This window comes from Triticum aestivum, chromosome 7D (genome assembly GCF_018294505.1).
Source record: "Triticum aestivum cultivar Chinese Spring chromosome 7D, IWGSC CS RefSeq v2.1, whole genome shotgun sequence".
Classification (NCBI taxonomy): Eukaryota; Viridiplantae; Streptophyta; class Magnoliopsida; order Poales; family Poaceae; genus Triticum; species Triticum aestivum.
The window spans coordinates 531,732,444-531,747,266 of NC_057814.1; the positions used below are offsets into that span (position 1 = coordinate 531,732,444).

Here is a 14,823-nt window from a genome sequence, read left to right on the forward strand (position 1 = left end):
CCCACCACCACCACCGGCGCCGCGGCTGGCGCCCACCGCGTTCCCCACGTCGCCGTCGCCGCCGCCGCCGCCCGATCCGACCCACCGACAGGCCGGCTTGGCCCTCGTAGTAAATGTACGCGACTCGCTTCCTCTCGTCGTGTCTCCGCATTGGTGCCGTCTGAATTGTGGTTGTGTTGTGTCATCGCGGACGATGCGGTCGTGTTGCAGCTAGGTTTCGATTCTGCTTTGCCGATCGCCACGGGCAAAACTCTCGAAATGATTCCATTCACCAACTCGGGTTTGACCAAAATGTAGCTTGACCTGGTAGGTTTGGGGGGAAACTCGCAGCCTGATTTCGTCAATTCTGAATCCATATCATTGGTCGGCTGTTCGATGGCGCGCCTGCGTCGATGACATTGTGAGAACTTGCGTCATGGGGTGTTTGTAGGGGATTGATGCTAGCGCGCGCGCCAATGGCATTGTTGTGTGGTGTTCGTAAGGGGCTGATGCTAGTAATTGCCAAAGCGCGTTGCAATGACACTAATTAACATGTGCATTATCAATTCTGCCTGCAGTAGTAGAGGATGGGTGTGATATCGCGGAAGGTCCTGCCAGTGTGCGGGGCCCTGTGCTACTTCTGCCCCGGGCTCAGGGCACGGTCCAGGCAACCCGTTAAGCGGTACAAGAAGATCCTTGCTGAAATCTTCCCCAGATCACAGGTTGGGCCATCTCCGTCTTTCATGTTACCATGATGCGGCACTAGCCGGTGTTCCGGATCAATGTAAAAATCATCTTGTGCTTTTGCGATGTAGGACGAAGAACCAAATGAGAGAAGGATCGGGAAGCTGTGCGAGTACGCCGCCAAGAACCCTCTTCGAGTGCCCAAGGTTCCCCCTCTTCTCTTCACAACCTGAAATGTTTACTCAATTGTTTTGGTAACTTGCGTGCATTCTAATGTGTGTTCATATTTGAGCAGATCACAGTTTACCTGGAGCAAAGGATTTACAAGGAATTAAGAGCCGAGCAGTATGGTTTTGCAAAAGTGGTGATGCTGATATACCGCAGACTGCTGGTTTCTTGCAAAGAACAAATGTCAGTCTTACTTTCCAACTATCTGTTTGCTCATGTCACTAGATTCCATAAGATTATTTGCAGAAATGAGCACCATCCTAGTGACATTTATTAGATGTGAATGCAGTTTAATATTATATCTGAATGGCAATAAATATGAAGGTGATTTGCTCAATGCAGGCCACTGCTTGCGAGTAGCTTACTAAGCATTGTACACACACTTTTGGATCAAAAGAGGCAGGATGACATGCGCATAATAGCTTGTGAAACCTTGTTTGATTTTGCTGTCAATCAGGTATGCCCGTTGGCCTAATCCTCAGTGGATGGCATTATTCGATACCTAAAATGGCATAACGCCTATTTTGTGTTTACATTCTTGTGTATTCCAGGTGGATGGTACATATCAGTTCAATCTAGAAGGGCTGGTTCCAAGACTTTGTGAACTAGCTCAAGAAGCAGGAGAGGATCAGAGAGCAACTTCACTGCGTGCTGCAGGCCTGCAAGCTCTTTCAGCTATGGTACGCTCTATCACAACACAATATCAAACAAGTACTACATCTTAACGTTGATTGCTAAAAATGGTGAAGTGAATGGGACAATTTCAAGTGTAGGAGACTGTCATTGCCAAAAGAGGTTCAAAATAACACATCTGACACACATATTTTATATTAGAATTTGGTGCATTCCTTATCATGTGATGAATGAAATATCATAAGCAATAAATAGTACTTCCTCCGTCCACTATTATAAGACCTTTTGGATATCTTAATATGGACTACATACGGATTGAAATGTGTGAACAAACACACTAAAACGCATCTATATTCATCCGATTCAGAAAAAGTTAAAACATCTTATAATAGTGAACGGAGGGAGTAAATGCTAACTAAATATCTTTCAAGCGGACTTGACATCCAGTTACTGTTTCCCAACAGAAATTCTAGATAGATCCATTCATTCTCACAACTTATTTCTATAGCCAAGGATGCTCACTCCAATTGTATCCATATTATCCTCTATTGCTCTAATTTATTTTCTAGGTTTTCTATTTGTGCTCCAGTGTAGTCATAGGACTCACATGAATGATGTAAAATGGAAGTGTCATTCATTTATTATACACTAACTACTTTCCTCAAGCTTATACACTAATTACTCTAAACATATGGATCTTACAAACCAAATATTATCAGCAGTCATAATATTCTTCTTGTGTTAAACAGATCTGGTTCATGGGAGAGCTTTCTCATATCTCGTCAGAGTTTGATAATGTAAGTAATATCTGCACAGTACTTTTCTTTCTGTATCTTTCTTTGTCATATTTACTGCATAAAAAAACTATGCTTCATTCCTGGCCTATCTAAATCCTAACCCAGCTAGCATAGGTGAAATGACCATGAACTGCCTCTCTTAAGAGGTTGTCATATAATTGTTAAGTTAAAAAAATATCAAGACCACTTCTAGAGAAGAGATATGTAACTTGCTAATGCGTGGGAGTTTTCTTATTGGTATTTATTTTGGTTAGTATCAGATTTCAACTCCTTGCACAAGTAGACCGTATTTCCAATTGTTCCATCATAGCTTTTCTTTTTATATATTCATTTCCAGGTTGTTGAAGTTGTATTGGAAAACTACAAACCTCAGAGGGCCCAGATTGATGACCAAGTTACCAAAGTTCCAGACAATGAATTTGCACAAGAAGTCCCCAAAACAGAGGAAAATAACTCCCCCTTTGTCATTATCGAGATCCCCACCTGGGAGAGCATAGTTAATGCTAAGGGAGGAGTTAACCTGCCTACGTAATATAACTGTATTCCTACTCTTTGTCTGTTTGATTTTTATTCTGTAGTTGGCTTCTCAACAGACTCCTGTGCTGCAGGGAAGATGCTAAGGATCCTAAGCTTTGGTCCAGAATCTGTGTGCACAATATGGCAAAGTTTGCTAGGGAGGCAACAACATTCCGTCGTATCTTAGAGTCTGTGTTCCGGTGCTTTGGTAGCAGTAGTTCCTGGTCACCAGATAATGGACTTGCTCTGTGTGTATTGTTAGACATGCAACTGTTAGTGGAACACTCAGGTACTTCATTTGCATTCTATGAGAACATAGAAGTATGTCGTATTAAAGCAACCCAGTTTCTTATTTTGTTTAAATGACTTACACAGGGCTAAACATGCACTTACTGCTGGCTCTACTGATAAAGCATATTGAAAACAAAGCAATGGTGAAGCAACCAGACATGCAGCTTAGCATCGTGGAAGTGGCAGCTATCCTTGCAGAGCAATCTAATGCTCAGGCTTCAGTAGCAACTATAGGTGCCATAAGTGATCTAGTCAGGCATTTAAAGAGAACATTCCATATTACTCTTGGTAGCAAAGATGTGGAGCTAGTAAAAAGGAACGAAAAATACCGAAAAGCCATAGATGAATGCCTAGTGGAACTGGCAAAGAAGGTATGTTTTCTTTTCTGTTCATCTGAAATTTTATGCTTTATCTGCTTGTTCCTTCTGTAAATACAAGATTTTAACTGATGCCCTCCAGAAGTCTGAGCTGTGCAATTATATAGTTATCTTCAAGTGAAGATCTCTCCAAAATGCATGGACGGATCATTAAGACTATTGTGTTGATCAGGTATCTGATGCTGGGCCAGTTCTTGATATGATGGCGGTGATGCTAGAGAACATTTCAAGCACTCCTGTTGTGGCCAGATCAACTGCGGCTGCTGTTTATCGCACAGCTCAAATAATTGCGTCTGTGCCAAATATTCAATATCAGAATAAGGTATAATCTTGAAGCAAAAAAAAAGTGAAGTGCTTAAATTCATCTCAGGCAGCAGTACCATTTTCTGCTTCGGAAATTTATCTTCTTTATATGCTGTCAGGTGTTCCCAGAAGCTCTATTTCATCAGTTACTCTTAACAATGATCCACCCTGATCATGAAGCTCGTGTGGCTGCCCACCGTATATTTGCTATTGTCTTGGTCCCCTCCTCCGTTTCCCCTATACTTCAAGCAAGTGCTACAAGCCAGGCTAGGGCACATGACATGCAGAGAACACTCTCTAGGGCTGTCTCCGTGTTTTCATCTTCAGCTGCTATCTTTGACAAGTTGAAAAAGGATAAGCACTCTGACAATTCACAAGGAGAAAGCAAGAGTAATTCGCACGGCGTTAGTGAAGAGACTGGAAGTGCTAATCGGCAAAAGCTACCTGTGTCTCAAAGCCGCCGCAGTAGCATGAGAATGCCTAACTTCTCCATGAAAAAAGGTCCATCAATGGCTTTGAGAGCTCCTTCATCTGTTAAAGCTCCCTCCATCGTTCTTAGAGGTCCTTCAATGGCTCTGAGAGCACCTTCTATGTCTGTGAAGGAAGAAAAAAAATCCTCAAGCATGTCAGATGATGAAATGGTACCTCCATAAATAATCTTTCTTCAATTCAGGATTATTAACTAAAAAGTCAATGACCTTTGAGTAAAATATTTATTACCATGAATAATCATTTCTGCAATATATTGAATGCGTTCAGGATACACTTTTGCTGAAGTTGAGTAGTCGTCAGATCACCCTTTTGCTGACATCCATTTGGGCTCAAGCAGTATCTCCTGAGAACACTCCTGCAAACTATGAAGCCATTGCTCATACCTACAGCTTGCTTTTGTTGTTTTCTGGATGCAAGGTAACCTACTCTTCCAATAAAATTCTTTTCTTTTCTTCATCATTCTTGGCATGATTATGTGCTTGTAAAACAGACACTAGATATTTAATGCAAAACCTTAATCTCATGCTAACCAAGGATCCACTTTGCGGAACTAAATGTTCCACTTTGCGGATGAGTATCAACACTGGGGAGCAAAGTGTTATACAGTTTCAGGCAGTTGACACCCAAAAGAGCAAAGTGTTTTATTTCTATTTCTTCTAATGAATTAACATCTATTCGTGCTTCAGCTCAAAACCAGAATGATATCTCTATCATGAATTCATGATATCCTCTTTTCTTATGGTTTTCCTTCCTTTGCTCTTCCAGGCATCCATTCTTGAGGCTCTTACTCAGAGCTTTCAGGTTGCATTTGCTTTGAGGCACTATTCACTAACTGAAGCAGGTAACACAGTCTAATTGACTATAAGCATTATTAGCTGTAAATATAAATGCAGTGTTCCGCGTAACCTTTTTTTTTTGTAGAAAATATATAATCTAAAACTTATGTTGTTCATGAATCATGATGCTGTAATAATTGTTCAACAATATAATATGACGTTCTAATAATAACCTTACACTAGAATTCAGTTTTGACTCTTTTGCACCTATCTGAGTTTTCTGTTTGTTAACCTTGTAGAATTACCACCATCTCGACGCCGCTCCTTGTTTACTCTGGCTACAGCCATGACAATTTTCTCTTCAAGAGCTTTCAATGTGGCACCTCTTATTCCAATCTGTAAACAGATGATTAATGACAAAACGGTATGTGATAAAAGATCTCCCTTGTTTGGTTTCTGGTATATATTTTTTGATTATGGTAGTGTAACCTCCCAAACAAGACATGATCCTGCGAAATGATATGCTTAGATATTTTAAGTGGGATGAAGACATTAGCCCATTCTTGTTACTTTCCAGAATTTCTTGTTTTTCCCAACTGTTCATGTTCATATCACAAGTCCATGGCCTTTACTGAAAATTTTGTTTACCACACAATCACCTGAATTGTCACATTAAACATGTATAAGTATAATAATGACAATCACTTGTATACCTTCCTTTATTGTTTTCTTGCCATCGACAATGTACTGTGGTTTTTAGAATTCATTTGGTAAATATAGTGAAATTCACAGACCATGGTCATCCTCATTTATTTGTCCACCATGCTTATGTTACTATTCCTAATTTGTGTAACACATACTAGATGGATTTCAGTTGCATCTCTGTTTATTCTGGAGATTAACAAATTAGACTTGTTCACTGTGTTGCCATTGAACATATTTTCATTGCATCTCTACTTCATGTTGACATAGACCTTATATCTTGCGTTTGTTGGTGTTTTACCTAGGGCGATCCATTCCTCCATATAGTGGATGATAGTAAACTTCAGGCTGTGAAAGATTCCCCTGATAACCCATCGAAAATATACGGATCACCAGAGGACAATGCTAGCGCGTTGAAGGCCCTTGAAGCAATAGAAGTATCAGAAAATCAATCTCGAGAGTGCATCGTCTCTACAATCATGAACAATATAGCAAATATTATTGATGTAATGTTCACCTTCTCACTTGGTATTAGGTTCATCGTTTGAACCAATTTCCATGCAGCTGTTTTTTGACTTTTCTGTGGCTGCAGGCAGAGTTGCACAGTGTGAGAAGCCAACTGCTAAGTGACTTCGCTCCCGATGACATGTGCCCAATGAGCAATCAGTTCTTTGAAGAATCTGCTGAGCATTCAGTATCAGGATCTCATGAGAATGGCCACCATGAAGAGGTATGTGTGTCCCCCACATATATATTTGCCTACAGCTTTTACTTCTGAAACCACCATAATTTTGGACCACTGTATTCTTCGATTACTTTTGTTGCTAATTGAGTGTGTTCAATAGGCTATGGTGATTGACCTGGGAAATGAGAACGATATCTTTGGGGAAGCTTCAGGAAGTACAGCAGCTTCTGCAACATCTGTACCTACTGCAGATCTTATGAGTATTGATCAGCTTCTCGAAACAGTATGTCCTTGTCAGAATCCCATGCTTTTCTTTGGGTACTGTCATGATAAGATAGCCTGGCATGAGTTGATTACCGGTTCTGTCAGCAACTATCTGTCCTCTAGTAGCATATCTAGGCAGATTATCTCTAGAAAAGCAGACAGTCGAGGTTTATCAGGATTGAAATCGCACAATCTGAACAGAATGGCCGCTTCATTAACTTACATTTGTCATCATTTTGCCATTTCATAGGTCGGCGCAGACCCTGCACATCATACGGAAAAATCTTTTGTGTCAGCAGACATGCCATACATGGAAATGACTAGCCAATGCGAAGCCCTGACGATGGGGAAACAGCAGAAGATGTCTACCTTCATGAGCTTCCAGACGAACATGCAAGCAGCTCCGCTGCCAAGCCATCAGCCCAGCCAGATGGAGATGGCTCTCTTCCATGATCCGCCGTTGCCTCAGGTAGCATACTTTCCACTCTGCAGACCATTCTTCGGTCTGTTTCAACGCACCCGAGAGAAGCAGATTAGCAGTACATTTTAGCAAGATGCTGAAACCAACGAGGCTTTGTCTATGCAGGCCGGGGCGCAGAGCACGAACCCGTTCGCCGACGACAACTTCAAGGGTTACCCTGAGTACACGAACACCGGCAACCCGCAGCCGGCAGATGATCCCTTCCAGCAACATTTCCTGAAGCTGCCGGCGTCAAGCCCCTATGACAACTTCCTCAGGGCTGCAGGCTGCTGAGGCGAATGAGTTTCAGCCCGGAGCAGCAGCAGCAAGTCTGTCGTGTCACGTCTCGACGCATGGTAGTACCGAAACAGGTACGTAGTTCGCACGGATCAGGATCTCAGGTTGCTCACCAGAAATGTGGCAATGCCCATTGATGGTTTTTTGCCGGAAAAAGGCTGTAATATATCCGCGCGCGCGCGCACGCGCTGTTAGAGGGTCGACCGGATTCAGCACCCATTCTTTCCATTCTTTGTGTATAATAGTGGTATATAGGTTGGTTGCTGTCTTGTATATTATCTCCATCTCGGTGACGCGTAGAGAGGGACTGGGGGGAGCAGTGCCTTCTGGTGCCTTCTGGCGCAGAAGTGTTTGCATCCATGTAACATAACATGCTGCCACAATGGCAGCAGATTGCAGGAATATATGATGAAAATGGTGTGTATAATATGTGTACAAAGAAGTGCTCCCCCATCTACCAGAACATGCATCTGAATGATTGCCATTGTTGAGATCGAATCAGGCAGGTGCGATGATCTGAATTTGGCCTGACACCTGAATCGAAAGGTTTCCTTCTTTCCATCTGTACAGCATTTAGCCATTGCATAATTGCAACGCAATTGTGGCCTATGCACTTTATGCAAGAGTTGCGAGTGTGGAGGATGGTGAAGGAGTGGCTCGGCTTAGGGGCATTGCCGATAGATCTGTCAAGAATTGATGGACCAACATGTCGAAGATCACCGGAATGCCATGACCACCCTCAGAGTCACGGTGCTCATCTCTTGGGTCATCTGGAATGGGAGGAACGCTAACGTCTTCGGGAAGAAATCGACACCACCATTCTACATTGTAAAGCTTATATAGGATGAGGCCAAGCTTTGGGTCACCGGGGGAGCTGACACCTGAGCGCTATCATGCCGCGAGATTAATCGGTTGATGTTACTTTTGTTGACGGGCTAGATATTAAGCTGCTTCCGTGTACTCTAAACCCCTTAATTAATGAATGAGGCAAGCATTTTGCCCCCGTTTCAAAAGAAAAGAGGGACGGCAAGTCTAGCTCTTGCCGCGTTTTCCCCCTCTCACTTTTCCTTTGTAAATGTTGGAAGTTGGCAGTTGTGTCCCTCGATTTGGATACGAATATGTGTTCCTAATATTCTCTGGGAACTGAGCAGCATCTTTTGACCAAATCATGCAGCAGGCAGTGACTCATCTGATTAATCAAGCTAGCCGTGGACCGTTACAGTCTTCAGGCAAGTGTACGTTCATCTGTCTCCAATCTACAGTATGATTTCGTTGTCACAGGTCATGCACCACGCCCGTCGTGGAGAGACGCAACCGGTTTAATTTTTGACTCGAGTAACAAAACATCATTCTTCTCCTCTCCTTTTGAGATTGTATGTACTCTGTCCGATCTCTCGCAGTAAAGCCGATTTGACTCGAGCAAACACCTTTGCAGTAAAGGCTTAGCGTGGCTAGCTTTTGCTGGATTAATTTGACCGTGGAAAAGGGAAATGCTCCTCACGATTTTCGCCTTGTCATATTTTACTGGTGCTATATATATCTGCGAATATGCATGCCACTCGCTGGTCGGCCACTGGAACGTGGCTGCCTTACCTCAGCCGGCATCATCATCAGAAAAATAATAAAAATAAAAGATCACGTCTCATGATAGTTTTGTTCTGGGAAATTCAAGCGAAAGATACATACGTGGTAGTAGTTAATTTGGTTTAGTTCGGTATAATCATAATAACCATAATATAGTAGTACGGGGCAGTTGAGATGGCCGTTTTCTTGTGATCATGCATACGGAAGGAAACGCGTACGCGCGTCACAACTCTCAACGGGGAAATTAACAAGACACAGTAGCATGATCTTTGTACCTGATTGCCGAGAAAATTCGTGTCGACAAAAATAAGCTCACCGATCGTTCTCAGCTTAGACCGGTATTACCTCCCAGCTGCTTCACTCTGTGGTCAGTGAATGCTAGTAGAATCAATCCTACTTGGTCAGTGAATGCTAGTAGTAGAAGGGAACTATTCAATCCTACTTAATCGTCATTTCTTTTTTCCTCGTTACGAAAATGTAATATGACCCATAAACCAAATCATCAGTGCAGACATCCTGGAAATAAGTGCAGAAAGACTTCCTGGAAAATAAAAAAGTTACAACGAGATCCTTAGGGAGCCGACCGTCTTCTTCCTCCCCAACGGGCTGATGACGAGCCACCCCCAATGCTTCATCGCCGGAGCTAGCTTACTGTTGTTTACCGCGGGCATGAAGTCATCAACACCATACGGTCTTGACGAACCAGCGCCCTGCACGAGAAGTAGTCATCATCGAAAGAGTCACAAATCCAAGAGTCGAACCTCCATTATTTCTCATAGACCTTACGTCGGCACCAGAAGCCACACTGGTGCGACGAAGACGAGGCCAAAGGACCAAGCTGCAAAGAAAAGTCGTTCTTGCTGCCTCGCCGACAAATTTTTTTTTTGAACGAAAGGGGTTGCCCCCCTGCCCCAATTTTATAGATTGAAGCAGAACGAAAACCAGTCACATACAAGTCTTGCACTGATCAGGGAAATAAAAGCTACTCTACAGGGGACTACTTCACCCAGAGCTTGAGAGCAGAAGTTCTCTCCGCATAACACTGAATAAACTCTTTTTAACTTTTTATTACAGGACCCATGAGCGAAAGAAAGCAAAGAAAGCGAAGCCAAAGTAGAATCTTCAGATGCCTCGCCGACAAATCCTAACCTCACCCGCTAGAAAGGCCAATACAAATATACACGATTGAGCCATTGACTCCGCCATTGATGAAGAAACCCTCAAGATGGCAGGACTCGAGGAAACCTTATTCGCCAAGCTGGCGTCTACACTCTACACCACCACCGAAGAGGCGCTGCCATGAAACCCTAACGTATCTATGGGTCGGCACCGAGGAACCCACAAAGACAGTAGGGTGTGAAGTGTTTTGCTTGGGAAACGAAGCATGCATGTTTTGTCAAAAGGTCGAGCTCCCTCCCCTCATGCCTACTAATTTTGTAGATATGACCTTCCACGCTTCGCACAACAACTCATCCTCCATCACCGAGTACCCCAACAAGAAGGTAAAAGAAAAAGCTCAATGACATTTGATCGAACACGTGCAGCGCGTGGTGTCCGTCTTGGACGACGTCAGCAAGGGGACGAAGGGTCCCTGATTGCTAGATCCTGGATGAAGGGCAGCATAGTCCAAGGCGGGCAGGCCCGTGGGTGGGGGCTTAAGACGTCCGACAATGACTGGACTGCCGTCGGAGAGGTACAACGACAACACTGGATAAGGAGGGTGCGGATGCAGAGTAAGGGAGAAGCAGGGATAGAGTGGAAGAAAACTAGTACGGGAGGTGGATTTTAGTGAGCAGTAGGTGTCGGTGTCGGAGTACTAGGTGGCGCAAATTCGAACGACAGCAAATCTCACCCCAGTTTGCTTTTCGGTTTGCGAGGACAACAACCAAACACGCTCTCAGAGCAACGTCCGTGTTACTTCCTCTATACCATAGGGAGAAGTAGATGGGAAACTACGGTTGTGCAGTTCGATCCGAGCTTACGTGGGCTAGTGGTCGGCCTTGGAGGTGTCTTAACTACGCATAGGACTGCGAGCAGCGAATTCTAGAAAACCTATCTCCCCGGTGCTGCAAAGTGAGAAACTGTCTTACAAAAGGCATGGCATGAAAAGCATCGATCGACCACGGAAGCCAAGGTAGGTACGTAGTATAGTACTCCCTCCGTTTCTAAATATATGTATTTTTAGATATTTTAAATGAAATACAACATATGAATGTATATAGACATATTTTAGAGTGTAGATTTACTCATTTTGCTCCGTATGTAGTCACTTGTTGGAATATCTAGAAAGACTTATATTTTAAAACGGAGTAAGTACATAGATAGTCTACTAGACTGAGCAGATGAACCAAATCCCGTGAGACAGGTACTGTAGATCCGGTCTCTCGGTATCATCATATCAATACTGCTACCTAGGCGCTTATCGTAATGAACGTCAAAATGTGAACACAGCAGGTACGATTCGTTGAATTTGCTCCGCGCCACGTAGCGTCCGTTCCATGCCGTACCCGCACCGTACGTGAGAAGACCGCCATCAACGTCCAAAGGTGTGCTCGCCTGCTTATTGAGAGCGGCTGTTGCACGACTCTTCTCAGCTACTGTAGCTTTTCTTTGCTTGCCATTATCACGAAGAAGACGACGGGCGCACCACCGTACGTATCAAAAGCACCGTCTTTTCCACACACACACGCACAAAGAAAAAAGAAGACGACGAGGCTGTATGCACTGTGTCGCCGAAAGCCACCCCTGCTCGCTGCCGGATTATGTATTTTAGCAGCCCAATTTGACCGGGGATCGATTTTTAACCTTGACGTGCATTCCACGCACGCACGCCGGGCCGAAAAGGACTTGAGGAGAGAGGAGACAAAGTAATGTTCCGTAGTGCCATTGTTAATTAACCTATGCATTGCACGGAACATCAAGATGCATTTTTTTACAATACATCTGTTGTGATTGACCCATGCAGGAGTAATCTCATGTGAAAAACTAATGATATCTCGAGAATTTTATGGGAAAAATAGTATCTTGAGAATTTCATCGAGAAAATGATATCTCGAGAAAGATGAGAGATAAGGTGAGGAGGAGTGGGGCGTGGTGGTGACTGGTGGTTGGACTGGGCGGAGGCATGGGGATGGACAGCGCTGGCAGCGGCCACCATGCCAGATTGTTTCAGAGACTTCTTTTTTATTTGCTCAGCAATGAAGTTGTGGGAGATAAGGATAAACGAGGCAAGGCCTTATCTGTAAATTTGAAGAGAGGTGCGGGTTTTTTTTTAAATTGTCATAGTTTGCTTTTTATTCATCAGATATAGATCGGATAAACCCATAGTTTGCTTTATAAGAGCAGAGATAAGTGAATGGATGGATGGATTAGGTCGCGAGAGTGGCCGGCCAGCGGATATTAGGCCGTACTCTAACCCTGGCAGCTTTGTGTACCTTGTTGTACGTACTCCGCTCCTTCAATCCCGCACGTCCTCGTCAGCCGCACCCAACTTGTCAACCGGCCCGGCCCGGCGCGCACGGTCGTGCCGACAAATGCTCTTTCCACCGCAATTCCGCTGCCTCTTTCCGCAGTCGTCAGACAGGGACTGAACCTGGCTAGCTCTCTGATTAGTCGTCTTGGGGTACGTAACACTTTTCTTGATGAATCGTTTTACTATTCACCGACGTGTGTATACGTATAATCTTGAGCTTGAAATCAGGGAGTAGTAAATGGCTATGGGTTTTAGCGTAACCATGGGGTACGTACGTCCCGTTACCGCAACACGTACGAGGCGGTGGCAATTGTTGTCTCTGCCACAATTCCGGCAGCAGCCAGCAGCCCCTTCGTCAAACACGGATTCATTCGACTATTCGAGCCTCTACGGTTGGTTTTGGGCCAACACTTTGCTTCGTGAACCGGTTTTTTTTTTGAGAACCCATTTAAAAAATTGAGAATCTTCGCGAACCGTTTTCACTTCGTCACTAATATGTTAAACTTGTTACAAACAACGGTTTTCATGGCTAAGAAATATGTTAATGATTTAGTTTATACAAAGATCACATTTTGGATGGCAGCGACTTCCCTGGTCATGTCTTGTTGGGGAACGTAGTAATTTCAAAAAAAATCGTAAGATTACGCAAGATCTATCTAGTTGATGCATAGCAATGAGAGGAGAGAGTGTTGTCTATGTACCCTCGTAGACCGAAAGCGGAAGCGTTATGACAACGCGGTTGATGTAGTCGTACGTCTTCACGATCCGACCAATCCTAGCACCGAAGGTACGACACCTCCGCGATCTGCACACGTTCAGCTCGGTGACGTTCCACGAACTTTTGATCCAGTCGAGGCCGAGGGAGAGTTTCGTCAGCACGACGGCGTGATGACAGTGTTGATGAAGTTACCGGCGCAGGGCTTCGCCTAAGCACTACAACGATATGACCGAGGTGGAAATCTATGGAGGAGGGCACCGCACACGGCTAAACAATCAACTTGTGTGTCTATGGGGTGCCCCCTGTCGGTGTCAAAACCGGCGGATCTCGGGTAGGGGGTCCCGAACTGTGCGTCTAAGGCGGATGGTAACAGGAGGCAGGGGACACGATGTTTACCCAGGTTCGGGCCCTCTCGATGGAGGTAATACCCTACTTCCTGCTTGATTGATCTTGATGATATGAGTATTACAAGAGTTGATCTACCACGAGATCGTAGAGGCTAAACCCTAGAAGCTAGCCTATGGTATGATTGTTGTTGTCCTACGGACTAAACCTTCCGGTTTATATAGACGCCGGAGGGGGCTAGGGTTACACAGAGTCGGTTACAAGGGAGGAGATCTACATATCCGTATTGCCAAGCTTGCCTTCCACGCCAAGGAGAGTCCCATCCGGACACGGGACAGAGTCTTCAATTTTGTATCTTCATAGTCCAACAGTCCGGCTAAAGTATATAGTCCGGCTGTCCGAGGACCCCCTAATCCAGGACTCCCTCAGTAGCCCCTGAACCAGGCTTCAATGACGATGAGTACGGCGCGCAGATTGTCTTCGGCATTGCAAGGCGGGTTCCTTCTCCGAATACTCCATAGAAGATATTGAACACAAGGATAGTGTCTGGCTCTGCAAAACAAATTCCACATACCACCGTGGAGAGAATAATATTTCCACAAATCTAATCTGCTGACAGCTTTTCATAACGTGACGTACTGCCGTGGTCTGGTCATGACGAACCGTCTTTCCCGTGCCTGCTACTGCACGTGTTGCGAGGTGATTTTCTTGGCACGTCTTGTCGAAGTAGAGATCGTGTCCCCTTATTACGGGATTCTCATCAATACGGGTGTGGGTAACCCAACCGTGCCATCAATTACGGCGCTTGGGGAATAAGCGAGTTTACCAGGTAGGTGGGGAGGCGTATAGTTTCTTCCGCCCTTATAAAGGGACAAGGATTCCTCTTTTTACCCACGCCCTTTTCCTCCTTGCTCATCCATTCTTGCGCACTCGAGCTCCAGCGCCCAAGTTCGCATTTCCTCCTCAAACCACTCCAAGCATGTCCGGAGCGGGAGGCAAGTGGATGGTGACGGAGGAGAACATCACAAAGCTACGAGGAGCCGGATATCTGGCCGCGGATATCGCACACCGGCTGCCAGATGCGGGGCAGATCGTCCCTACTCCAGAACCCCATGAGAGGGTGGTTTTTCTTACCCACTTCGTCCGCGGACTGGGATTTCCCCTCCACCCGTTTGTCCGCGGGCTCATGTTCTACTACAGGCTGGATTTTCACGATCTGG

General features: G+C 44.7%; 1 protein-coding gene across 2 annotated transcripts in view; it reads left to right on the forward strand.

The window, feature by feature from the left end:
• Positions 1-7,926, forward strand: part of LOC123167736 (protein SEMI-ROLLED LEAF 2) — an 8,615-nt gene extending 689 nt beyond the window's left edge. The window contains exons 1-20 of one of the 2 annotated variants that reach the window (XM_044585595.1): positions 1-115; positions 558-701; positions 795-869; positions 959-1,074; positions 1,234-1,348; positions 1,443-1,571; positions 2,274-2,321; positions 2,659-2,849; positions 2,930-3,126; positions 3,213-3,499; positions 3,678-3,827; positions 3,928-4,449; positions 4,568-4,717; positions 5,066-5,141; positions 5,376-5,500; positions 6,084-6,284; positions 6,371-6,508; positions 6,624-6,746; positions 6,978-7,196; positions 7,314-7,926. In XM_044585595.1, coding sequence (XP_044441530.1) covers positions 567-701; positions 795-869; positions 959-1,074; positions 1,234-1,348; positions 1,443-1,571; positions 2,274-2,321; positions 2,659-2,849; positions 2,930-3,126; positions 3,213-3,499; positions 3,678-3,827; positions 3,928-4,449; positions 4,568-4,717; positions 5,066-5,141; positions 5,376-5,500; positions 6,084-6,284; positions 6,371-6,508; positions 6,624-6,746; positions 6,978-7,196; positions 7,314-7,481 — 3,165 coding nt within the window. In that variant the 5' untranslated portion in view covers positions 1-115; positions 558-566 and the 3' untranslated portion in view covers positions 7,482-7,926. The remainder of the gene's footprint in view (positions 116-557; positions 702-794; positions 870-958; positions 1,075-1,233; positions 1,349-1,442; positions 1,572-2,273; positions 2,322-2,658; positions 2,850-2,929; positions 3,127-3,212; positions 3,500-3,677; positions 3,828-3,927; positions 4,450-4,567; positions 4,718-5,065; positions 5,142-5,375; positions 5,501-6,083; positions 6,285-6,370; positions 6,509-6,623; positions 6,747-6,977; positions 7,197-7,313) is intronic. The other variant, XM_044585596.1, reaches the window with a different exon arrangement.
• Positions 7,927-14,823: the final 6,897 nt, after the last annotated feature.